The sequence below is a fragment of the Cynara cardunculus genome (assembly GCF_001531365.2).
Source record: "Cynara cardunculus var. scolymus isolate 2C chromosome LG 6, CcrdV1, whole genome shotgun sequence".
In the NCBI taxonomy this organism is placed as follows: domain Eukaryota; kingdom Viridiplantae; phylum Streptophyta; class Magnoliopsida; order Asterales; family Asteraceae; genus Cynara; species Cynara cardunculus.
Window position 1 is genome coordinate 15,677,346 of NC_037533.1, and position 27,417 is coordinate 15,704,762.

The window sequence follows — 27,417 nt, forward strand, 5'->3', positions numbered from 1 at the left end:
TATAACATCGACTGAGATAAAAAATAAAATGAAATATTAAAATCACGATGTATCTCGCTGCATTGCGCGAGTACGCTTCTAGTATATATATATATATATATATATATATATATCTTCCATTTAACTAATTCAACTTTTCTTTCTACAATTAATGAATTATAATTTAGTCTATAACATGTCGTTCTCGCTCAGATAAATAATTATGATAGATACACACCGTACATATTACTTGGGATTTTAGGACCCATGCATGTACTCGAATAACATAAAACAATCAAAATCTCAAACTAATTATGTTCCGTGTGAAACATAAACAAGATAAATTAACCTGGAATCGTGCTTTATCAAATAAACCGGCAAACTTTATGACATATTAGCTAGACAAGACACTTTCAACAACAAAACTTACCGACAACCAAAATTTGTGACAGATTATGTCACTTTTTGCAAGAAACTTCCAAACAAGTTGTTCATCTATAAACAGGGACAAACCTACTTTGATGGTTATAGTGGCACGTGTTACCGTATTATTCCTCCATCGAAGGGTACAAAAAATTTAGGTTCGTGAAAGGTGTAACCGTATTAATCTGTTGTGTGTCACCATATGTATTTTGAAACTACAATGAGAACAAATTTTATTTGGTAGTGTTAGTTTGCAAGACTTTTATTCCACTACAAATCCAAGTTCGAATCTTGTTAGTGTCATTTTCTTAGTCAAATGGTGTCACCGATTGAAAAAAATTCAGTATATCTGTTTCTTATAGTCGAACTGTGTCACGGTTTGAAATTTTTTCCCTATAAGTTTTTCTTATAGTCAAATAATGCCATAATTTGAAAAAATTTATGGGTCTGTCTTTGTCTATAAAAGCGTTTAGGATTGCAGTAGATGCAACGACTTCAAAAGTTGCAACTTTGATGTTAATTAAATCTTAAGCCCTCCAATGTTACCCACGCGAGTGAACATAGAATCGTGACCAAATGATCATAGGAACGCTAATTAATAACTCCTCTTTGCTATCATCGTTTCAAAAACGGGAGAAATGAAGCTAACGGTTTTCCAATTGTGTGAAAGTTTTCCAAGTTATAAATCATTGACCAAATTAAAACGAAACATATTTCCTTAACGGTTAATTTGCATATATTTATAATGAAAAGTTTAATGCATCATTAATAATTTTGTTTTTAGGTTATTTATAAACAAATAATATTTTCGACAATAACAATTTATTTATTTTTCCTAATTTTTTTATATGGATATTTCTTTTCTTTTCTTTTTTTTTTTTTTTTGCAAAAGAAGAGTAACTAAAATTTTGGCCATGTAAAAAATTAAGAAAATAAAAATATATGTTAAAATAATAAAATAGAAATAATTCAAGATTCTTTCATATAAATTTAATTTATATATAATAAAAATGAAATATTTAACTATTACATGAAATGTTTTATCATGTAAATAAAAAAATAATAATTTAACTCAAAATTTGGATAACATTCGAGTTATATCTTATCATTTATAAAGTCACTTGTACTTTCAATTTTTCACATTTGTCATCAATGTGGACAATCAAAAGTTCACCATAATTCACCATTTTGTAAATGAAAAACTGGAAAACACTGACAATTGTTAGATAAAAATAAATAAAGGGATAAGATTTTGATGACATCTTTGTATGTATTAAGAAAATTATGGAATGATTGAAAATATCAATGGCTTCTTCTCCTTCAAAACAATCGATTTTCTTCGTGTTCTCCAAAAGAATTAAATCAATCATCTTTTGATTGAACTAGGGTTAGTTTGTTGGTGAAGCACGTATTCAAGCCATACCATCCTTGAACCAAGCTACAGAAAGGGAGGATGTTCACCGACATGATTTTCTTATTCTCCATCTTATATACACGATAATTTCCTCTAAAATCGATCATTCAACTTTTGAAAATGGCTTTATGTGTTTTATGCACATGTGCATGCATCCCAGAAAATTAGTTTTCTGGGTTTTATGCACAAGTGAATACATGAAGGAATTCAAGCATTCATCTTTATGTCTATATCTTTCTCTTTACTGTGTTTTTCTGGGTTTTATAAGCATGTGAACACGATGAAACAATCTTTCAAATGTTCATGCAATCCAAAAACTGAAAAACATTGAATATGATGTCTGATTCACATGTTCATTCAACCCAAAAGGTTGAAGGATGTTGAATATGGTGATTCATTCACATGTGCATATAACCTAGAAATTGAAAAAAATATGAATTTTGTGATTCATTCACAAGTGCATTCAACCCAGAAAATGAATGATGGTGTATACAACGATTCATTCACATATGCATACAGCCTAAAAATTAAAAGACAATAAATATGATGATCCGCTCATATTGGATTCATTCACATGTGTATGCAACACATAAATGATAGAAATCGAATGAAGTAATACATTGGATTTTTTTATTTAGATTGTTGAATATATTTTTCTTAATATAAGGGGTTTTAGTAAATGAAAATGATTATCTATTAATGAAAATGTACCAATTTGTCCTTTTTGCATTTAATAAATTGTTTAATTCAATATTTTTGATAACCATTGGATTAGAGTTGATCAATGTTATTGAAAGTGTTCTCGAGTCTTTTATTTTATTTTTTTAGTTTTCCCCTGAACCTAACTCTTCCTATTTGTACAACCATTACAACTCAATCTTAACCGTCCAATTTGTACAACCATTGCAACTCAATCTCAATTGTCCATCTAGTCTAACAAATAAACGATTCCATAATTATATCAATTGTAACCTAATATAAAACTTTGATCATAATTAATAAACTCTAACCATCTTCCATAAATATTCAAATCATAATAAATGAATTCTCGTCATTTCCATAACTACTCAATTGATTGGGTTGCATTGGTTGTACAAATGCAATAAGTTGCATTTACACACATATAGTTATTATGGAATTCCAAATATACATAGATGAATGATCATAGCATCACATTCCATTCAAATTACAAAATATGTGCCATCTTTCCCTCACTGCTAATCTACAAGATGAAGCCATAGGATTTAAAATCAAAAAGACGATTCCTTTTCATTCAAAAGTTACTAGTAATCTAATCAAAGTACCCTTTATTGCTACAAACAATCAGTAACTGTTTATATATGTAATGTAATAAACCTTACCAGACTCTAAATGTATGTATATAAAAACATTCCATCTTGTATCAGAATCAGATAAGGATTTATAATGGGAATTCTTTCTGAAGAACATCAAGATTCCGCGAGTCGCAAGCTTCCATCATATCATTCCTCGAAGCACAGCTGCATGCATTAACCAACATCCATCATTTTCAAACTCACTTTCAATTTAATTTGCAACACTAGCAAATGAAAATTTAGATTAACCCACCTTAAGGAAATTCTCAAGTACTGCCATGCATTATCTGCCTTTGGATTCATTGCTAGTGCACGCACATAGTAACGAATAGAGTCCTCGTACATACCCTGTATTTGTAACACCAAATTCATGCAACAAAATTCAGATCCTCCAAACTGCTAACACTTGGCAAGCAGAAGAAAGTAAACAGAAAGAGAGATGACCTGATTTGCATAACTGATACCCATGTTTGCCCATGCACGAACATAATTGGGCTTCAGATCCAATGCCTGATAACATAACAATTGAGTTAATTTGGTTACATGATATATATGATAGCCATTCAACCAAAAGAAAAAGAAAATCTCAAGCTTAATAGTAGATCCAGCATTAAGACAGTAATCCATGTCCTAATGAAAACAAACTCAGTACAACATTTCAAGTTTCTATTAACTTTGGTGATTGCTATGAAAAAAAAAAGGAAAAGATTCTCCCTAGGCCAGCACATATCACCTCTTTAGGGACTATAGTACAGTACTTGCCTCCACCTAGCTGTTGGTCCCTTCTGTAATATTTTGACATATTGTCAGTTAAAGAGACAGTTTAAGGATGCAACCCTTCCATCCTCCAATCAGGATCTACAACTTTCTTCCCTTCATTTCTGCCCCTTCTCAGTTCTTTCATACTCTATGCTTCCAATTCATTGACGTTCAAGTCCCCCACGTTATAGCATTTTCGTGCCACGGAGCTAGACCAGTTAGCTATTACGCTTTCTTCATTCAATTCATCCTACTTTTATGACACTTTAAATCTTTCCACTGTTTTTATGGAACTAGGATCATAGCCAAACTTCGGATATTTTTCGGCCTTGGATTTCTTCCCTTCATGATTCATATGGAGTTATAGCAGGACCTCAAAGAGAATCTTGACGAGGGCCAGTAGACAATCCAGCTCTCTCATGAACATACACTTCGATGTTTTCCCATTTTTGGAATACTAACAGTGGTTCCCAATGCAGAGTCTGCAATTCAAACTCTTAGCAATGGGTAGGACTCCCCAAGTGTCCATTTGTCTCACTTGGGTGGTTCAAGTTCTGTCCCCAAACAGCCCAATAGAGTCGACCCTAGTTGGTACATTCTTATTTCATTATATTGTAAGGTGGATCCTAGAGAACTGAGCGAACGCCTTGACATGTTATAAATTGGTCCGAGTAGCATTGGATGATAGTCCTCCAGCCATGAATCATGGTAATTGATACACGTTCTCCATATTCAGTTCAGTTATTCACCAACCACTTAATACAACCAATCTCTTTGATAATCTACCTCTCTGTTTTTTTTTCTGCTAGAGACCTTCATAGCTTGTCGATACATGGAATTTGGAGAAGTCTGCATATAGACCCCAAGCACAGCTTCGGGACCAAGGTGAAGATATGCTATAAATCTGAACAAGACTCCCAATGTTCTGCCTCAGTTCAAAGTTCAACTGCCCCAATATTGATTATCTTCTCATTCTTAATAAGGTGGAGCTTAGCCTCCCCTACTTTGACCTCGTGATGAGATGTGTCATATCCTCCTCGAACCTTTCAAGCTTGATATGCATCGTCAGATTTCTTAGAATTTGGTACTCTTCCTCGTCTCCTTTTTATTAACATACCTTTCTCTTTCTTGTCATCCAGCTTGCTGCATTAGCCCTCCAGATCATCATTGAGCAACTACTGTAGCAACATCCTCTACCAATTCCTTGTGAGCTCAATACTTGGCATTCACGGTGAACTTCACAATCCCTCAACCAATCTAGGGTTGTGAAAATGAAACTTTACGGAGAGCTCAATACATAGAACATCACTTCCATCTCACGACTAGGGGTCTTCTATTGGTTTGTCCCCAAACCCATATAACGTGGGTTCATCAAGAGAGGAGAGAATTTTGTTGTTTATGGGTCAAGAAGAGCCAACACGACCAATGGTACAAGATGCAAACATTAATTTGTTGGGTAAGTTTTTGTTGATGCAACTAAAAAGGTATTCTGATTCTATGGGATTAAAGTTTACCAGATCAAAGTTAACCTGTATCGCTTCACACTACTATATCAATTAAAGCAATTTATCCCCAATAGGAGTCAACAACCCGGCAATGTCATCACTAAAAAGTTGTGATTAAGAAAAGAATGATTAGTTAATTACAATATGGGTCCATGTATTTATGTATGTATGTATATAACATCGTAATGGCATGAATGCCTCACTCTATGCTCCACTAGGTCCACCATTTATCACTAAAGGATCAATGTGAGTTGATTATTACCACCTAGTGAGATTGTCAAGGAAGCCTAAAATTTCAATCCTATCGATAGAAATTGTGAGCCTTTTATAGCTGAATATTTAATCACCAATTGGAGTCTATTGGACTGCCAATATCATGTCCTAAAACCTTATATTCCTAGTCATCCCTTGGTCTACGCGATATTCCTTGCATCCGAGCCACATACTTGTTTAACTCTCATTTTGCCTCATCTGCTAGAAAAACTTCAAGTTGAAGCAGTCTTCAGCATGACCAATATACCAATGGAACTTGCGATAATTATATCCGTTTTTCTTATCATCAGCCAATTTGATCGCTTATAAAGCACGGTTGACCATATCCCATGCAAGATTTAAGACATTGTGTTCAGCAACTTCTAGACTGCTTCGTATCCTTTTCAGGTAGGCTCCTTACAACCTTCTATGTTTCGATCTTTTTCCCCATCAACCTCTTTGTCCAATCACTGGTAGCTTTAGTTCTCTATCAAACATCTATCCTCGAACCACTCATGTCATTCCAATTCCTACACCAGTGTCCATCTTGGCTTCATCAACCACCATTAGGTCATTGAGGATCAGTGTGAGTTACCATGTAAAATCTGAAAGTGAAGCCTCTTTTAAACCCCAAATAAAAATAGCTCTCAGCTTTATGGCTCAGCCTCAATAAATATCATGACATAGAACTATAGCGAGTGTTAGGCCTTGCCTAATCCACATCTTGAGTTGGTTATTCCCCATTCTTGGCTCATGGGCTTATCTGCAGCTGGACCTAGGAACCAATAGAATCCGTACCAGCATCCATCACCATGTGCCAAACAATCACCTCAAGGCTCCTAAGATTGCTTCTCAATTGGTATGCTTGAACCTAGTAGATATCACGTAGGTGTTCAAGTGTCACTGGCTCAACTTCCTATTCATTCATGTGTCCTTTAAATTGAATCTTTAAGAGTGTCCTTTATTTTCCCTCGATGATTTTCTTCTCTCTTTAAAGTCACATTTGGCGTTTAGTTGGCTGCACCGTAGGTCTCACCTAAGATCATGTGCAGAATGGTGTTGCAATGTCCATTTCCTCCAACCATAGTCAGAGTTGACAATAAAACTCAAGAGATATCTCCATATGTATCTATGGTCCCGAAGGGTTTGTTGTGGTTGTAGGATTATCAAAACTAACCATTTCAAGACTTGAACAGAAAAGAAAAAAGGGGTTGGGACAGAAAAGATGGTCAAAGCTCAAAAAAAGTAGAAAAATAAGATTGTAGAAAGTGATTGATATTGACAATCAAAAACATGGTCCTCCCTTGCTAAGCTCCAAAAATGATCCTAACAACCTACACAATGCATGAAGATTTTCTCTTTTATTCACCTCAACAGTGCTAGTCGAGACTCGAGAGCACCAATCCAGGTCTTTAGCAAGTGTAGAAAAAATGAGTATTTTAACCTTGACTCAATTGTTTAACATATATGAGGTGGATAAGAGAGAACCTAGAAGACTTCAGAGTCTGTGATGTGTTCAGGCCTCTTCAGTCATACTTCCCTAGGTACAGGCTATAAGACCTTAATCCAGAGATCCATGCTAACACTTGATAAAATACCCTTAGCAGACTAACAAACATGAAAACAGCCAGAAATTATCAGCTATTTTGTAAATACTGAAAGTTTGAGACTTCAGCATGTTGCAAAAAATTACCCGTTGGTATGCATATATTGCATCAGCACTCTGAACACTATTTGCTTGCGTTGCCCCAAGTTTGTTCCATAACGAGTAATCTCGGGGCTTGAGCTTTAAAGCTGTCTGGAAGGATTCAATGGCTTTGTCATATTCTCTTGAAAGGTTATACAAGACACCTAGTACTATGTGTACATCTGCATCCTCAGGTGACATTTGAGCTGCCTCATTGAAAGTTCGAGCAACCTGTAAAAAGAAAGTAAATAAGAACTAAATTTCCAAAATAAGTCAAGCACTTATGTCCCTTATACCAAGCTTTCACACGCAACAAATGGTTGAGATAACATGCTGAAGAGAGAGATATTTAATCAGTTTCTACAACTTCGTCATCAGAGTTCCATAGCCACGCGCAACAATGGTTCAAAGCTTTACCGTCAAACATGAGACAGACAACAAGAATGGCTTAAAAGACACTCACATCAGCATAGTACAGTGAATCAGACAATTCGGGAGGGGCAATTTTCCCATACTCCGGATGGTGGCGCAGCCAACTATACAGATACTTCAAAGCAGCTTGTTGTTCCAATTCTGAGGACATTAGAGGAAGATAAAACCATCCATAATAAAATAAATATATGAAAAAGGACTCTTCAACATCCAAAAGTAGAACTGCACAACGATTAAGAAACTGTATATACCATTTGTATGGCTCACTCCTAATGCAAGAAGAACTTCCAAGTTTGTTGGATCAGCTTCCTGTGCACGCATCATTGATGCAATTGCCTGCCACAACAGAGTATTTCCACATAAAGAGAAGCCGAAAGAAGGGTTGGCAGTAAGGACTGTCCACGATGGAGGACGGTGGGCCAATAATCCAATACCAATAAATTTACATGAATTATGCACTACTGGAGTCAGATAATTTCTGATAAAAGCAAGACATATCAAACCTGTTGGTCATCATCATTCTCAGCATGCGCTACACCAAGTAACCTCCAACCTTCAGCATTCTCAGGGTTCTTCAAAACTTCGGCCTCTAAAGCAAGAACTGCTTCACTTAGAAGACCTTTACGGAACAGCTCCTGACCTTCTCTCAGGGGATCAGGGTGGCCAACATAAGGATTTAGATCAGAGAAGACATAGACTCCCCTTGAGGCGTCAGATTTCTGCTTGACAACAGCTTGCTCATTTAAGTACCTACAAGAATAGGAAGAGGGTATCAGGAAGACAAATATCCATTGGCAAAGTCCTCAACAGTTTCATCAACAAATCCACTTAAAAGACCATATCAACCAACAAAACTAATCATACAAATAAATCCAAATATATATCTTTCACTTGGTTTATAAAAAGTCCATACAAAGATAAAAATAAAATAGAAAAATAAGTAATTATCTTTACTACTGACAGGAAGAAGACAAAGCAACAGAGTTGCAAAACGCCAACCAGAAACAATGGTTTTTGGGTCTTTTTTGAAGGGCACAGAACAGAAATAACAGAGAGCAACATATATGAATGAGAAAGTAATACCATCACTATACACATTAAGTTCAAGTATTGAAGGGTACATTCTTAAGTTTTGTATATTGCACAGTGACTCTTGTTTATGGCTCAGGCAACGGAACGGCTACAAGGCTAATGATGGTCATATCTGAAATCCAGAGGTGGTGCCTAAACCCAAGTGTCTAGATGGTTGGATGTGGAGTCCATATGCAGCACATGACAGAACAAAAATACCAACATTGCAGAAGTATTGCTGCTGGGAAGGCTCATTTGGTCGTCCCATATACATTTAGAGTTCGGATTTTGAAGAGTGAATTCCAATGTTATTTATGAACATGAACATATAATAAAGTAATGGACTACGGGACTTACTATTGGCACATGACTTCAATTGATTAGAGCAGCAAGGACATCACATTACGATGACATACAGCAGAGACGTAGAGAATGGACAAGGATATCATATGTATTACGTGGACCAAACAGGATAATCAATGTAGTTGGAACACGATAGACTTACTCATCATATGCACTTGCCCAATTATCAGCAGAATCATCTCCCAGAACTCCTTCACCAACTTGACGCCCAAATTCATCTGCCCAGTCGTTGACTTGCAACTTGGAAAATTCATTGACCCACTGCTCATCTACTGGACCATGATGCGCACGTTCAGCAGCAAAGTCATCCGCCCACCTATCAGGACCCCTAGAAATCTGAAGACAATGATGCATTAACAAGCCATAAGGCAAGCACTGTTAACTAAATCCACACAGCCAGACAAGAATCGTGGAGCTGACTACTAGCAGGTGTTAGAATATTTTTTGATAAGAGGACATAATTTGATTTCAATATTGTTTTGTGGCCTACGTGTTTATCAAAAAAAGTAAAGAGCCAGCTTAAATCATGGGAAAACTGAATAAGTAGCTAGCCATGTATGCAGAAAATTGTACTTGCCTCTTCATGTGCATACTGATCTGCCCAAGAAGAAGGGCCTGCATTATATTGCTGTTGATATTCATTTGCCCAGTCACCACTTGCAGGCTTGACTTGGTTATCTTCAATGGTCAATTCCCCACGGCTCATCTTTGAAACAAACTGAAGGAATTTTGAGTTCTGCATATGGCCAAACAATATCATGAACAAGTAAGTGACAGGAGCAACAACAGTGGTACAAGAAGCAGCCAGTATTCCCCCTTATTCATAGGAAAGATTCACACTATACCATCCACAACCAGGCTGCTTTCAGCGTAAGGCTGGGGTCATGAGTTGATTATTCACAAGTTTACACTGACCCACCGAAACCAAATAATGTAAGAGCCAACGAACGCGACATCAAAAAGACCTTGAATCTCCTAATAATAACCTGAAATTTAGGATTGCTGTTCTGAGCTAAAGTGTGTGCTAGCATACGGGTCTGCTCCATAGCAGCCAAAGATGGAATGTTTGCACCTGCCATTCGACCCACAGACGTCATCTGAGCTTGCTCCTGAAATCAATAACAAAAGCATTCGTTCTCAGGCCACATAAAAAATTGATAACAATAGTAAGTCAATAACCATCCATGTACGGAGCTAAAGACTTGAAATGCATCCTCACATGCTCAAATTCAGAGGCCCAACCCCCAGCACCATGTTGTCGTTCGAAGGATAGCGCCCAAGCATTAGGGTCTCCTTGTCCTACTCTGTGTTGAGCAAATTCATCAGCCCAACCATCTCCAGTATGTGGTCCAGGCGTCATGATTTGAGGCTCATTCCAATATTGTTCCAGCTCTGAGTGTCGTCCAGAGATGTGTCCCCTAGCCAAGGCATGATTATCGATTTCTAAAGACGATAAAAGAGCATTCACCTGAATAGTATGTAGTGTTAGAAGGCCTCTGAAATGGACTTATTGGATTTAGAAATGATGTTTAAACTTCCAAGCAGAATAAATTTCGCAGGTATCAGATTGGAAAGTTAATCAATGGAGGAGAAAGGCTAAACTGTCAAGATCGTATCTTAGGTTATGCAGAACCGGATCCAGAGGGAAGCAAGATACACACAACCAATATCATAACTATTTTAAAAAATGAACTTGTTAGGACATTAGTGATAGGTGCTAGATACCCCCTCCTTCCAAAGTAAAACTAATGAAACTGTATGGTTGGCACGACATGGAGTTCGAGAAGAGCATCAATCATGTGTGTTATTTCTAGGGATGGAAACGGGGTGGGGAATACATCCCCCATCTACGACCCCGCTCCCTGTTAATGCCCCCATTCCTTACCCGACCATCTAATCCCTGTCGGGTTTGAGGGGAAGGAATCCCCGCCAGGTATGGAGAAGCTATTGGGTAACCATTTAGTAAAATAATAATAATAATAATAATAACGATGTAATATATATAATTGAATATATATATATATATATATATTACGCATGTATATATACATAAATTGGGGCCATACTAGGGGGGGATAGTACCATCCCCGAACCCGAATCGGGAATATAAATCAACCCCCATTCCCACCTGCTTACCCCCCAGGTCGGGGAATCCCCACCTGGGTTAAATTTCCATCTCTAGTTATTTCCATGACTAACCCCTAAACTACGGTCCAACTTGCTCGATGATTTGCATGTTGATGACAACAATTTTCTCCATAAGAATTATGATCAGAACAAGATAATCAGGCTCAGAGAACAGCTATGGAAATAAATCATTTGATGTGCAACACCCGAAAGATGAATACATAAAAACAAATTGGGGACTCTAGGAGTATGTTATACTATTCAGCAAGACTTGTCTTCAATGTAGAAGAACATAGAAATTTGTCTTCCGGAAAAGAAGCAAATGGTCTATATTTTATTTTGAAACAGAAAGAAACAAATGGGCTACATTGACCTGATCATAAATAGCTTTTGGCTAACATTGCATATATAAATTTAGGGAGTAATATTAAAGCTTATTTTATAGCATAGGAGGGCATTAGTAGCGATATCTTTGACGGTGAAAGTAGTTACTCATCTAATCATTTAGACCAGATTAATCTACTATAATGGCATAGTGGTTAGAGTCTCAATCCCTTCTAAACATGCCAATCCAAACCCATCCCCTGCAAACAAAATCTAAGCTGAACATCAAATTAAAAATGAGGTAGAAAAGGTGAGGAAACAGATCACAGAGAGAACAAGGATGGGTGACCAAACCTGTTGATTGCACACAAATATTGACATGGGGGTTTTTTATGGATGGAGCAAAACACAGCAAGAAAGCAGTAAGCGAGACCTCAAACAATAAATCCCATGTGGTATTTTGCTTAATCAGCTTTGGTAGCAATTACACATCGTGGGTCAAAGTCGAGGCATTGTAAAAATTCAAGTCTATTTTCACCAAACTGTAAGAGACAAATCAAGATGACAGGAAAGGGGAGATGGAACTAGGTCCACTGAAACCTAATCAAAACTATGAAAGCTGCCGGCCTACTACTTAATGGATGGGAAAAAATAAGGTCATGGCATATATCTACTGCATGGGAGATGACATGACTATACTCCTTTAGATGTTGATTAACAATACTTGGGCTTTTAGTTTTTAGTTTATATTTTCAATAAAGTATAAACTAAAATATTAAAAAGGACATTTGGCAACTATTTACAATTCCAGTAAACCAAAACCGGTTTGCGACAATGTTGTAAACAGAAACAAGTTCTAAACTTAATTTTGATGTGTTTATGGTTTATAAAACACATTCAAGAATAAACCATGCTTGATTATTTGACTTTAATGAGGTTCATATTTCAAACACAATTTCTATTTTCTTAATCTTTCCCCAAAAGAACGAAATAGAGCTGCCAAATATTTCTTTTAATTTGATTACCAAGCAAAAATCACAAGACCTTTTATCTTACCAGAAACTGTAAACTAACAACACTAAATGTATGTGTTGCTAAGCAGTGCCTTAGTTATTACAATAGCATGATTATCATGCCAACGTACTATGAAAAACTAGTTTATATGTTCACGGATAGCAAACATACAAGAGTGCGTAGCATTCTCAATGGCAACAAGATGTTATTTTGATGCATAACTTGAGAAACAAACCTGCCCATTGATGAAATCCTCACTCTTGTCAGCAAAGAAATGTCGAGCCATAATGCTACTGCGGTCACGTATGCACCGTTTGTCCCCTTCAGACAACCCCAATATCGGCAGCTGAGTAGGACCAAAAGGAACTCCACCATGACTGCTGTTAACAAATGAATGCAAAAAACTTGACAAAACTCTTTGAGGTGGACCTGCATCACAAGAAATTAAGAAAATCGTAAACTCTTTGAGCCACAAAGTTACTAACACCTGATAGGTTTGAACCAAAAGAAACATGGGCTGCTTTTTCATCTAAATAATGCTCACAGCCATTGAAACCAAATGAAAGAAAATGAAAGGGTATGTTATCAATTGACAATATTTTAGCTTCAAAAAGAAGACACTCATTTTGATGGTGAGAATATACACTGATTGTGCAGGAGAACATGGCTATTGAATGAATGAAAAATAAATGACAGTTTTACCATTTAATTCTGGTTGAAGCTGGGGATGCCCTAGAGGGAAGGTGGTTTGACCTTCTCTTCCAGGGAAATGAGGAATCTGAGGATTTTGTATTCCATCCCAAACATCAGCAAGCCTGTTGTCATTAGCAGCATGGAAACCACTAACGAACTCTGAGCCCTGACATAAGCAAACATGAGAATGGAGAGTGGGAACAGAGATGGAAAGAGAATGAGAGAATAAATCCTAAAGAACATAAGTCCACATCCAATAAAAACCTTGCTCTCATGCTGCAGATGTTGTTCCGACTCGGCACCAGGAAGGGCTGACAAGGGTTCTCCTGCTCCGGAGTAAAGATTGTTGCCAGAAGTATTTAGTGTTGATGTAGGAATCTCCTGCAACCTTTCCTGCTTGCATAAATGATGTATATAAGATATTCTGGTTCTTTAAGAGGTACTGCTAACAGACTAGGTGATCAATGCTTCATAACTTTCCCTCGTCTGTTTAGTAGGGTGCTGTGATTACAGAACTAATATACTTGGAGTAAATCAATGGCAACCACCAATCTTATCACCCTATCTTTTTTCCCATTTCTTATGAACTCACACATGATCAATGAATAGAAACGGTGATAGGTTTAATGGTTGCCAAAGATTTACACATAACACCACTTCAATTGTATCACATATCCAAATATATAATTCCTCTTTCATTGTAAGATATCCATAACTTGTTGATCACCCAATAACATGAAAAAGATAAATATCGAATAACAGATAAGCTTTTGTCATTCTTTGGAATTTTGTTGGGCAAGTAAGATTGGGTTTTGAAGATAGGGTTTGATTAAGTAGAGAAATCACTAGATACAAGTCAATTATGCTTTACCAATGATCATGATGGTCTCCATAGTTTCATCAAGGAAATTTTACGTACAAGATAGAACTCCAGATATCCATCTTGGATAGATATTCATTAGTTACGATAACTAACTTCACCTAAACAATTTCGTGATTAATTTATAAGGGGTTCCAGAGGAGGATGAATACTATAAACAAGGATAGTGAAAAGTGAGTGAATGAAGTTAAAGAATAACCTTTTGAGAGGAAGAGCCGATAAGGGCGTTGGCAAAAGCACCGAGAGGGTTTGAAGAAGAAGAAGATCCAGGTACGGCACAGGCGGCCCCACCCGTCACCAACTCCCTCATCGCCATCTCTGATATGGGTTAACCCTTGTTCGATTGGAATAGGAATTGCAGCAACGAATCACGGATGAAGCCAAAGGGGAGTAGAGAGGAGTAGCAGATAGATAATGGAGCAATTTTTGGGGCCTTCTTTCCAAGAAAAACAGATTGAAAAAAATACATAACGAGGTGATGTGATGACGACGAATGCCATCCAATGCCGCCAACCATTTTTTTTTCTTTTTTCTTTTTTCTTTTTTCTTTTTTCTTTTTTCTTTTTTCTTTTTTCTTTTTTCTTTTTTATTAAGAGATTGTTAAATGTATTTTCACATACTAAAATTTACAATGCACCGAAATACATTTCGATTTTAGTGTTTTGTTTTTTCTGTCTTAGTCGATATTATAATACGGTTTTATATGATTTTAAAAAGTGATTGTTTTTATTTTTGAATAATATATAAATATATTATAAAAAATAAAAAATATTGATATTAATATCAAACTAACTATTTAAAATTTATTGTTTTTTTATTTTTATAATTTACTTTTTTATTTTTATTTAATAATATAATTTCTTATAAAGATAATAATTAAGTATTTTGTTAGAACTTAATTATTATCATAATTGTATTTTTATTTTTTATATTTAAAATGAAATGTTTATTATCTATTTGATTATGTTTATCTGAAGTTAGTTATACGAATTTAAACATGAAGTTTTAATAAATTGTACTTACACACAGTTTACTTGTAATCTTGAATTTTAAGTAATATGCATCAATAAACAGTACTTTATGCATAAAAATGATTTTTAAAAGTTTTTGTTAAATGTTTTATAATAGGGTTAAATGCATGAAATAAAAATCTACTTTCATAAATTTTCTTATTATAACATTCTACTTTTGTTTTTCTTTATTACAGCAATGTGCGTTCAAATTATTTTTTATTAAGGCATCGCACTTTAAAACCGGTAACCCTTGACTTTTTTTGCTTGTGTGGTTTTAATGAGATAATATGGATGACACATTATTTTGATAACTTAACTAAAATAAAAGTAAAAACTTATTTCAAATTATTATTAATGATTTTCATCTTTCATTGTCATGATCTAAAAAAACATTTAATTTTTTTGATCTTTTCTTATTTAAGTTACGTGCAAATTAAATATTCTAGAGTAAAATATTTTTTAAATAAATATGAAACATTATTTTCGAGATATATTTTGTTTGTAAAAAAAGGTAACACCTCTTATTTTATGTTGTTAAAATAAATACATATCTTTTAAAGTTCTCTTTAAAATGTTAACGAAATAAATTGAGATCTACAATTTTTTAATATTGTTATATTAATAAATAATTTTAAAAAATCTAATTAATTTAATATATTTATACATCAAGTAAAAGTTTTTTAACAAATATAATATATTTTTTAAAAGATAATACTTTTTGGTAAAAAAAAATGAATAATTATTTTTTTTTTTTTCAAAAAACACATATTTTTTTAAAAATATTAGCAAGATAAGTTGTGTTCTGCTAGTTTTATTGATATTAGTATATTAATGAATAATTTTGAATTTTTTAATTCATTTAATATATTTGTTAAATAACATGTAAAATATCTAAATATTAAAATTAAAAATACAGTGTTTAATAAGAACTAGTAGAAGTTATAATAAAATAATTTTAAAAGTACAGTGACGTAGTAAGAAAGTCACATCATTATAGTACATGTGGACAACTTACGTAGACAATGAGGTGGCATGAAAACCTGGTATAATGGGTAAATTTAAATCAAACCCAATTCTATAATGAATAAAATTTTCAAAGTATAATATCTTAATAAAAAATAGTTTGTAAATACATTGTTGTAATAAGAAAAACTGAAACTATAATACTATAATAAAGAAATTTATGAAAGTAAATTACTATTTTTTACATTTTATTCTTTATAATATAGTATAGATTCTAACATACATTACCATCAATATTATTTTAAGATTTTTAGTACATAATTTAATATAATTTTTATGGTGAATAGTATTTATTTTTTCTGTATTTCAACGTCTCTTTTTTCAATTTGTGGTATTAATTTAATAAAAAAATAATTTAATTTTTTATAATTTTATAAAAATAGAGAATGAAAAATTCGATTATATTCCAAATTTAATAAATTAAATACACCAAGACTTTTAAATTTTTCCACACTCCGTCAAAATAAACAGCCATTAAAGTGTTCTCTTAATAATTTAATTCAAGAAAAGAATGTGATTAATATTTTAATAATTTCCAATAAATCATTTTAATAAATAAAAAAACCTTAAATTTTTTATTTTTGTTGTTCAATTAAATGGATCAAACAATCATTGAATGAAAGAATAAATTACTTAAGGGTTTGTTCACCAAACGCTTATCGGAGTAAGTGTTTATCAATAAAAATCAACATTATCATTTACTTATCGGGTAAGATTCCAATCCACCAAAATGGTAAAATGCAACAATTTACACGATAAGTGTTAATTGTGGTAATAGTCATCGCTCTCACTTACCGAGTAAGACTCTCGGTACTTGTCTTTGTTTTTATCGGATAGAATTTTTGATACTTATCATATTCATCCGATAAGGCAATGTTACTTGATACCGTTTGGTAAACAACTTCTAAATAACCAAATATTAATGGTAACGTAACGAAATTAAAATGGCATGGTTATTGGGCTCCAGGCCCACTTACTTTTGTCACCTTCTATTACGGCCCATTTAGCAATCAATTCCCTCGATTTGGGTATTATGATTTCCAATCAAAGTAATTCCCTTTTTCATGCATTCATACATCATACAAGGGGAATAAAAAGAAACACTGAAATCAAGATGTGTCTCGATTCATTACACAAATACCCTTTTAATATGTGTGTGTGGTATATATATAGTATATGTATATTTCAAATTATTTTGTCTGAATATAAATATGGATGTTTATTTTTCAACAACCTCAAGATAAGCTTATATTTCTTACTTTTAAGACGTATCATAATAGTTGTAGTTAGATAAAGATAAGACATATTATTTATTTAGACATTAATAATCTTCTTTAACATAAATTATGTATGATCTTAATAATAAAGACACAAAACGTCAATATAAGTAGGGGTGCTCATGGATTGGGTTGAAGACATTTTAATAACCCAACTCAATGCTTATGGTTTGAAAAATCTTAACTCAACCCAACTCAAACGAAAGTGCAACCCAAACCCTACGGGTTGGTCGGGTTAGTTGGGTTGATATTTTGGTACATTAAAATATTCTTCTAATCTTGAATATGTTATTTCTCTACTTATAATTTCTTTTTATTAACCATTTGATACAACTTATCCATACTTCTTACGTATATCACATTCAGTTAATTTCCTCAATTTACGTATATATGTTTACAGTTACTGAACATATATACGAATGAGTTATTTAAAGATGTGAATAGATTGAAAAGATGTGTATATGAATAGCGTATGTGATTGTGTAATTGTCTAGTGTATATATTAATAGAAATTCAACAATCATATTAAATTCAAGAAATAAATGAATATCGGGTTTATTGGGTTGAGTTGGGTTCAAATAATAGTGACCCAATACCTACGGTTTGAAAATTTTACAACTCGATTAGACATCGGGTTGAATTATTTCGCGTTGGGTTAGATTGGGTTGATCAGGTTTTTAAGCACCCCTACATATAGGAACTTAAAATTAAAACAATGAAACCACAATAGTGGTGTCTGATTGGTTTGAGCTTGAGCTCCAAATGTTAAGGGTACCTGGAGATCTCATGTTCAAATCCAAGAAAGAATAAAAATTCCCTTATGGCCATGGAGGTTCAAATGCGGTGACTCTAGACTATCTGCAAAGCAGGTGGTCGCCTTAAGATCAATCGGTCGTATAACGGATTGGATATCCAGGTTAATAAAAAAATCAAGTCAATGAAGAAAGAAAAAAGGGGTTGACTTTTTTAGGACTAACTGTGTTGATTATGAGAAGACTTGGTCAAAGAGTTTATTTTGGATGGGTCCCAATCAATCTCTTCTATAATTCCTTTCATCATTGTGATTAACCCATACACTATAAGATGCATATTTCAAATTATTTTGTCTCAATATAAATGTTTTACATTTTTGTCTTTTTTCAATTAAAAAAATAAATTTTTTTATTTTCTAATATAAACTAATCTAATCTTGACCATTGATCAAGAAAATGGATGAATGAGATTGGTTTGTAAGGTTTTCACAAATGAGGGTGGTTTTCATTTGATATATTCTCTATATATATCATACAAAATGATATAAGAATATGAGTTAAGGTGAGAAGTAAGAAGGGATATAAACCCTTGATCACTTTTAATCTCATATTCACCCTATTAATTGCGTTTCTCACATAATTTGATACGGTTCATCTCGTTGCATTTCATTAGGATTGATCTTCAGTTACTATTAATCCAATGATGAAGAACCATTCTTATCCTTCTCATCGGAGCCCAACCACACATATATATATATACTAGTTGTGTGTCCGCACAATGCTGCGGGATGTCAAATTTTATTATGAATAGAGAAATTGACACCTCAAAAATACTCGATGTATCTCACTCAAAATCAGGATCCAAGTGATATAAGATGTACACATAAATTCATARACCCCCTGCAATATAAAAGCTACACACACCTAATGTGGGACTTAACTTAAGACCGTTTACCCAAATGCTTACCCGATAGATGTTTAACGATTTCGACACTCAAACTTACTTTAACAAAACATAAAATACATATTGAATTTAAGAATCAGACAAATGTCCTTGATAATTGGAATATAAATAGCTCTTCTTGGCGGATGTAGCACTTTTATGTAGGCAAGGCAGTGAACCCAACATATTTGTTATCTTTCTTTCCCATGCATATCTTAGCAATGTGATCAAAAGATTCATTCTTCTTTACAAAGTGCAGATTGGCATATTCTTCAATTGGCATCCACTGGAATATAGGTGGAAAAAGGTAATATAAATATATCCCAACCATAGAAAGATGATTTTACATGCAAGAACCACAAAGACTTTTACCACTGAATCTGTTATGTATTTGGGCAATGTCATCCTGCTCCTTTACCAACTGAGCTACACACCCGATGGCAAAAATGGGTCCACTGTAAATTCTATAATTTTACTTAATATGAAGACAAAATTCAGAAGAACCTACTCCAACCTCATCTTTCACTTCCCTTATTGCAGCTGTACATATACCCTGTGTAAAAAATACTTGATCAAAATCGTATTAAAAAAAAAGGCTAGAAGCATAGCATAGGCCTTAACAATCGGAGTAATGATATAATTGACAAAACTGGCTTTAGTGGACACCAAAAATGTCTATAAATTACCATTGAAATAAAGCAATATTGTTATTATATCATACATAGACATTGATAGCACATATCCATCTTATCTTGTGTATCAAATTGACCATTAAATAATCAGAGAGTAAATTACAAGAAGCATCTAAGCAGTATTTATCAACTTGAGACTGCAGCTTCAACCGGCAGTTTGGCACAATGATTTGTTGTTTTTAGAGAACAACTACTTGAAGATGTGTTATGTTTTTGTACCCTTACCTATCTACCCCAATCTTGAATCCGCTTATCATGTACAACTCCATCCATATAGCTCATCAGATTTCAATATCCTTCTCATCACAATTTACTTGAGAAACAAAATCCCCYGCCAGTCACAAGTTGATCAATTTAATCTCAGTTTAGCACTCAAACGCATCAAGGATGAACTTATATAGCTTTATGAATAAAAATCAAATGAACACTCAATTATCACGATGAAACACAACAATAAAAAACTTACATAGTTCATATCATGAATTATAAACAATCAAAAAAATCAAAACATAAATCAACCAGCAATCAAGTTATAAACAAGAAACATAAACCTGTAAAATGTACATAGGACCAACTTCTAATCATAACAACCAGCAAGTAGATAGAAAATATAAAAAAGGGATGTTTTTGCATCAAAACATGCCTACCAAAAAAATAGAGTGGGATGTTTGAATGTTTTGTGCACCATGTATATATTCCATCCCAACCATTGAAATTAAACAGAAGGAGAAACCGACCAAAATGACTCCTACAAGACGAACATCTCCAAAAGAAGTGAATAAACCCAAGGTTTCCACCAAACTCCAAATTATCAACATTAAAGACCATATCAAAACCAAATTTAATTACCTGCACGAAAAAAATGTTAGTATATGGCAAAAAAATGAGGGAGTAATAGTGCAATTTAGCTGAAAGAGAAGGAAACAACAAATAGGCATCCATAAGCAAATAGTATAATGGTCCCATACAACCAAGAGTTGCTTTTATTAAGCAACTACGAAACATGTTTCTTTAATAACCTTAAACTCAGATATAAGACTTACGGATACTCTTCCATGACTACTTAAGGAAGATTGAAGAAGCCTGGTCAATTTTGACTCCCTATATGGTATGTGAGAATTTCTCCCATCTGTTAATTTCAATATGCCCTGTGATAGTTCCAAGTTAGCAAAAAGAGCTAAAATTAAAAGAACAAAAACAATCTTTATAAAGAAAAAACAAAATAACATCATGATCTGTAAGGCCTAATCTGCTTTAAAAAGAGGTAATCTGCAGAGAGCTTTATGTCGTGCATGTTCAATCACCGCCTCATTTAAATGATTAAGCTGGTGAAACAATCAATCTCCAACAAGAGCAGATTTATGGAGCTATGGAGCCAAATTTACCACCAGCTAGTAAACAAATAAAAATAAATTAAGGTGAAGCACTTTTTAGTCAATTACAAGCCCTTGTTGATATAGCAATAGCACGGGAAACAAGTCTAACATGAAGTTCAGAAACATACCAACTGGGCAGTATATCAAGCGATTTATTGAGCTATGCAACTTAGCACAAACATATACTATTAAATTTTTAACTTAACAAGAGCAGATTTATGGAGCTATGGAGCCAAATTTACCACCAGCTAGTAAACAAATAAAAATAAATTAAGGTGAAGCACTTTTTAGTCAATTACAAGCCCTTGTTGATATAGCAATAGCACGGGAAACAAGTCTAACATGAAGTTCAGAAACATACCAACTGGGCAGTATATCAAGCGATTTATTGAGCTATGCAACTTAGCACAAACATATACTATTAAATTTTTAACTTAACAAGAGCAGATTTATGGAGCCATGTAAATACATAAGTTTATCAAGCTAGAAGCATCAAACTAAAATCCACAAAATGATCATAAAGGAAGTTAGAGAAAGCAACTTGGAAAAAACATGATACCTTACCAAAAGTCAGAAATGCAGAAGGCTTTGTACCTTATCAGGTTCAAAAGAGAACTATTGTAGATTAAAGGTTAGACCTGCAAATGTCACATGCAACAAACAATCACCTGCAAATTGATATTTCATCAGATAAATTAGATCTTAGAACTAAATCCTTAAGCATTGCAAACAAAACAAACAATTATAAATCCTTGCATTTTGTTGTCCTATAAATTAAAAGCACAATAATATTCAATCAAGAATAATATGACAAGCCGTGYAAGGATAATACACTATAGCATCTAACATTTCAACTAACACTTCACACTACAATCGTATCCAAAACATGATGAGCTCATAAATTAWGACAAACAAACCAACAAAATAAAAGACAAAACAAAGAATTACAAGTGAAAATTATCCCAAAATAAAAATAAAATACCTTTCCAAAACAATAGACTATTATAATGTTGAAGATCCAAATATCCTTATACAAAATTCCTTTTTACTAACCATATAAAGCAAAAACATAATCATGATCCAGATTTTACTGTACTGGAAAAAATATATTTAGAATAAGTAAATTATATAACAATACATGCTGTAAAAATATAGACTATCTTATAAAACATTCGTGGCTAAAACTCTTAAAAACTCTTAAAACTCTTAAAGACAACCTCTATCGTCGTTTTCGTTGTTATATCCGGAAGTTTAGGGTTTGGCGGTATATATAAAAATATGTATATGATGGTATATACATCTACAGAGCTTAAAGTAATACTGCACATGTGTAATCAAACAGATGCAGACGCCTTTATACTATGTTTAATTATAACCAATATCAAAAGCGTAGCAGTCCAGAAGTGAGCAAAACAGTAAACGAAATATTTTATTCATGGCAGAAACCAAACCATAACTACTACCTTGGTCGTCTTCTTTAGATTTCATCTACCTAAAACAACACTCCTTTCACCATTAATGTAAAGGAATGGTGCTAGCAGCTTAAGGCAACTAATACCTTGGTGTTCTTTAGATTGTCATCTACCTAAAGCAACACTCTCTTCACCCATTAATGCAGGAATGATGCTAGAAGCTTAAGGCGTGCACTCTACATCACAACTCTAACCTGTCAACATGCCACCAATCCTCCTGAAAAGAACTTGAAAGAAGTTCAAATTTTTCACATATTTGATCCACTTCAACTTAGTTAATTAGCATCATCAAAATACTGAAATGACTTGAACAGGTCAAAATAAACATGATCCGTAGATAAATCAGATCGTGAACAGTATCTACAGACTTAAAAAAGTTCAACTAATCATCCAACAGCAAGCATGTAAGTTCTGGTTTGTAACCATATTATTTAACCCATATATGCTTGCTGTAATGCACACAGCGGGGTGAAATTTGTACCATGTGCTTGCAACATAGGCTAATATTGTACATGCAAAGTTGGATTTAATTCAATTTGTTCTTTTTTCCAACTGATTTGTGTTGGGGGAGTCCCCAAAAGATGTAAAGAAATGCTGGGGGGTCTGAGTAAGTTTGTTTAAAAAGCAAGAGAAATTCACTGGATGGGCTATATTTCTAGCCTTRTATTGCTCAACAGTCATGAACTCAAATGTAGCCATATATTCATTTACTCTTAATTAAATTGCAATAGTTACTTTTAGCTAAATCTCTATAATAAAATGAGCTCTTATGCATATGAAGGAGAGCGGACTATGTTGCATATGACTCTAAGGAAGCAATAGCGAGTTGGACGATATAACATGTTTAATGGACATACAAGCAGACGGATGAAAATCTGAAAATCAAATGCGGAGAGATCTTACTTCATTACATCTTCTCAAAATTTGGTATCCTTGTGTTGAGATGAAGATATGTCCTCTTAGTGTCTGCCTCTATGGGCACCCAACCAATTGCCTTTGCAATCTGAAAAATCTGTAGAGATATCCCAAAGTCAGCTAAAAACCCAATTGCCATGCTTCTTTGAAATAGTTGAGTCAACTTACATGTGTATCTACTGGGAAATCATCTTGCTGAAGATTGAACATCAATACACATGCCACCTGCAATTCATTTAAAATTATAAAACTTCTTGACCAATTGGGGATTATGATCTGGTCACATGATGAGCGACTTTCTCAGCCACTTCAATTAGACCGCTAACCACACTCGATAATAATTTCTATATAAAAATCAATTATGCAAACTACTAAGCAACTGCCTCACGACGAAAGTCCATATCGAAACTAAATTTCTTATTCTCATGATTTCAGTCCTCATTAAGTTGGAAATTTCAATTCATTAGGATGATAAAATGAACCTAAGATAACATAAGGTATTATAGTTGTTATTTTAGCAATATTCTAGCTACCTCTACAGAGTGTTGTTAAAGTTTAGAATGTTATGAGGTCCTAAAGTTGAGCTTCATGCGATCTACATAATGATTTTTGAATAATAGCATTAAAATCTGAAGATACCGTTTTAGGCCCGATCCCCTTGAATCGAGAGAGTTCCATCTTTATTTCATCAATTGACAAGTCCCGCAGGTACTCCAAGCATAACTCCCCTCTCTTCTCAAACAGGCAACTCAACATATTCTTTATATAAGAAGCCTTTGTTGGGGCTAACCCTCCACATCTTATAGCATTCTCAATGCACTTCGAATCAGCAGCAAGAACCTAAAAGGCATTTACACAATAATTACTCCAGAGAAACAAATATCGTGTATAAACTCAGCAAATAAATATCGTGTATAATTTGCTATAAAGATTAACAAAAATCTTCAACACATTCTAAGCTAGAAATTGATATAACTGAATAAGTTACAGAATCTTTCCAACCTTTTTACCCTCCTCCTTGAATCACCTGCATCATGACACATATAGAAGAAAAAGGAACCTAACYAGGTCAGAAAACTGCAAAAAGAGCAAAATCAAATCATACAGTAGAACATAAACAAACTCATATCATAAACGTATATCCGAACAGGTAAAACCCTAAATCATTGCAAATATATGTCAACATTGAGAACCTCAAACATAAATAAATATAAGAACAAGAAATAAAAATAGAACTTGAACAAACCGTATGAAATTAAGAGCGATGGATCGAATGGAAAAAACCTAACAACATGGAATCGGGAATGATGGATCGCATTAAGAAGCGAAAAGAACCCTAACCGCATTGATATATGGTCTTGAATTCAATCGACATCTTTGAGAAAATCAATTTGGAAATCGTCGCTTTGGGAAGGAAGCGATGAGCATGCTTGAAATGGGATTGAGAATTAAACGATTTCATCGATTGGGTTAGGGGCGATAAAATGGGATTGGGATTAGGGTTGCGATAGATAAAAATGGGATTGGGAATTAGGGGCGATAAAATGGGATTGGGTTAGGGGCGATAAAAATGGGATTGGGTTTAGAAAGGGGGTTTAGGATAGATATGTTTTAGTAGGTTGTACCTAAAGCAATAGAAATTGTTTTTAAGAGTTTAAGAGTTTAAGAGATTAAGAGTTTTAGCCAAATGCATTATAAGATAGTATATATATATATATATATATATATATATATATATATAGACTTGGGATCATGTGAGAACAATGGTTTTTCGTGAGACCCGTAAGACCAATTCTCAACCCTTGGATTAGATTTACAATCGTCATATTTGAACATTCATAAACGCCACGAGACTTCTCAATAATTACAAAAGTGTCACTGTGCAACTTTAGACCATTAGATCATTAGCTTATAAAGTTGATCAATGAACATAAATTGGTCTTAAATGTCTCACGAAAAACCTTTGGTCTCACGTGAACCCAACCCTATATATATATATATATATATAGAGAGAGAGAGAGAGAGAGAGAGGGGGGGGGGGCACCTTCTTTCAAGAACTTTTTAAATCGTGAGATCTTTGAGGATCAATGTATCATGTGTTATTTTATATTATTTTTTTCGTCTATGACTAGAATTTAATATAGTGATTAACATATATTTGTTTTACAATATATATTTGTTTCATATGTACTAGGTTCGCAATATGAATTCTCTTAGCGTGTTTGTGAAACAAAAAACACATGTAAAGAAACTTCATATTGTTAACCGAATACATATGAAACAAACACATTGTGATACAGATATATGTTAATTAATACGTTAAATATTATACTTAAATGAGAAAAAAAACATATAAAACAAAACCTTAAGATAAAAGTTGTCACATATATCACAAATAGTTTTCAAATAATTAAACTTCCGTACATATTGATGATAAAATTGGTTTCATTCATTTATCCTTCAAATATATTTTTTTAAGTGATCAAACGAATCATCTGTACTATATTATAAAACATTTGACGAAAACTCTTAAAAACAATTTTTTATGTATAAACTACTATTTGTTGATGCTTATTACTTAAAATTCAATATTACAAGTAGAATATGCATTTATTATGGATCTAATCTAATCACCCATTAAATGTTGAATTTTGACAATTAATATAATTCAATTAATTTTGGATAACCAGTCCAATTCAATGGATTAATTGGATTTATTCATTATTGGTACTAACTTTAGGTTTTATTGGATTTTAAGCCATCATCGACGGTATTCTAATTTTTAATATTGCAATTTTAAATCCAATCCGATCCAATTTTAATATTATTGATAACTTTCTGCATGTTGATATGAGGTTAAAAATGGGAATAAAAAAAATAAAAAATGGAGTTCTCCATCCCTCCCTTACTACCCAACAAAGTAATGAATATTTCCATATATACCATATATTGGCTGCATTCTCATTATTATTATATTATTAATCATTTTCCCATTTTTGCAAAGTCACAAGTAATTTATGTCACAAATCTTGATAACTAAACTTGTTAGATATATATAAAGAGAGAGAGAGAATTGGGTTCACGCGAGACCAAAGGTTTTCTGTGAGATCCGTAAGACCAATTTATGTTCATTGATCAACTTTATAAGCTAATGATCTAGTGGTCTAAAGTTGTACGGTGACAATTTTGTGATTATTGAGAAGTCTCGTGGTAATTTTATGATTATGAATGTTCAAATTGTAGATATAATCCAATAGTTGAGAATTGGTCTTACGCGTCTCACGAAAAACCATTGTTCTCACATGATCCCAAGTATATGTATATATATATATATATATGTATATATATATTATAAAGCATTTGACAAAAACTCTTAAAAACCACTTTTTATGCGTAAAAGTACTGTTTATTAATGCATATTACTTAAAACTCAAGATTGCAAGTAGATTGTGCGTAAGTACAACTTATTAAAGCTCTATATATGAATTTGTGTAACCAACTGCAGATAAACATAATCAAATACAGGATAAACATCTCATTTTAAATATAGAAAATCTAAAATATAATTAGGATAATCATTAAATTCTAGCAGAATACTTAATTATTATCATTATAAAATTTATAATATTAAACAAAAAATAAATTATTTCATTATTAAACTTAAATTAAATTATAATAAAAAAATAAATTAAAAAAA

At 33.4% G+C, this 27,417-nt stretch overlaps 2 protein-coding genes across 2 annotated transcripts; both read right to left on the minus strand.

Annotated features, from left to right (window-relative positions):
- Window positions 1-2,975: 2,975 nt before the first annotated feature.
- On the minus strand, window positions 2,976-14,689 carry LOC112514278 (peroxisome biogenesis protein 5). The gene is made up of 15 exons (XM_025120631.1): window positions 14,457-14,689; window positions 13,642-13,770; window positions 13,387-13,543; window positions 12,920-13,113; window positions 10,439-10,687; window positions 10,206-10,328; window positions 9,797-9,955; window positions 9,362-9,555; window positions 8,289-8,535; window positions 8,037-8,121; window positions 7,817-7,926; window positions 7,360-7,584; window positions 3,595-3,660; window positions 3,404-3,498; window positions 2,976-3,315 (listed from the first exon to the last, which is right to left on the minus strand). The coding sequence occupies exons 1-15, from the start codon at window positions 14,571-14,573 to the stop codon at window positions 3,237-3,239; spliced, it is 2,229 nt and encodes a 742-aa protein (XP_024976399.1). The 5' UTR covers window positions 14,574-14,689; the 3' UTR covers window positions 2,976-3,236.
- Window positions 14,690-23,349: 8,660 nt separating this feature from the next.
- LOC112514188 (putative DNA glycosylase At3g47830) lies at window positions 23,350-25,066 on the minus strand. The gene is made up of 5 exons (XM_025120518.1): window positions 25,062-25,066; window positions 24,731-24,797; window positions 24,360-24,560; window positions 23,889-23,945; window positions 23,350-23,817 (listed from the first exon to the last, which is right to left on the minus strand). Exons 1-5 carry the CDS (start codon window positions 25,064-25,066, stop codon window positions 23,713-23,715), a joined length of 435 nt encoding a protein of 144 aa, XP_024976286.1. The 3' UTR covers window positions 23,350-23,712.
- Window positions 25,067-27,417: the final 2,351 nt, after the last annotated feature.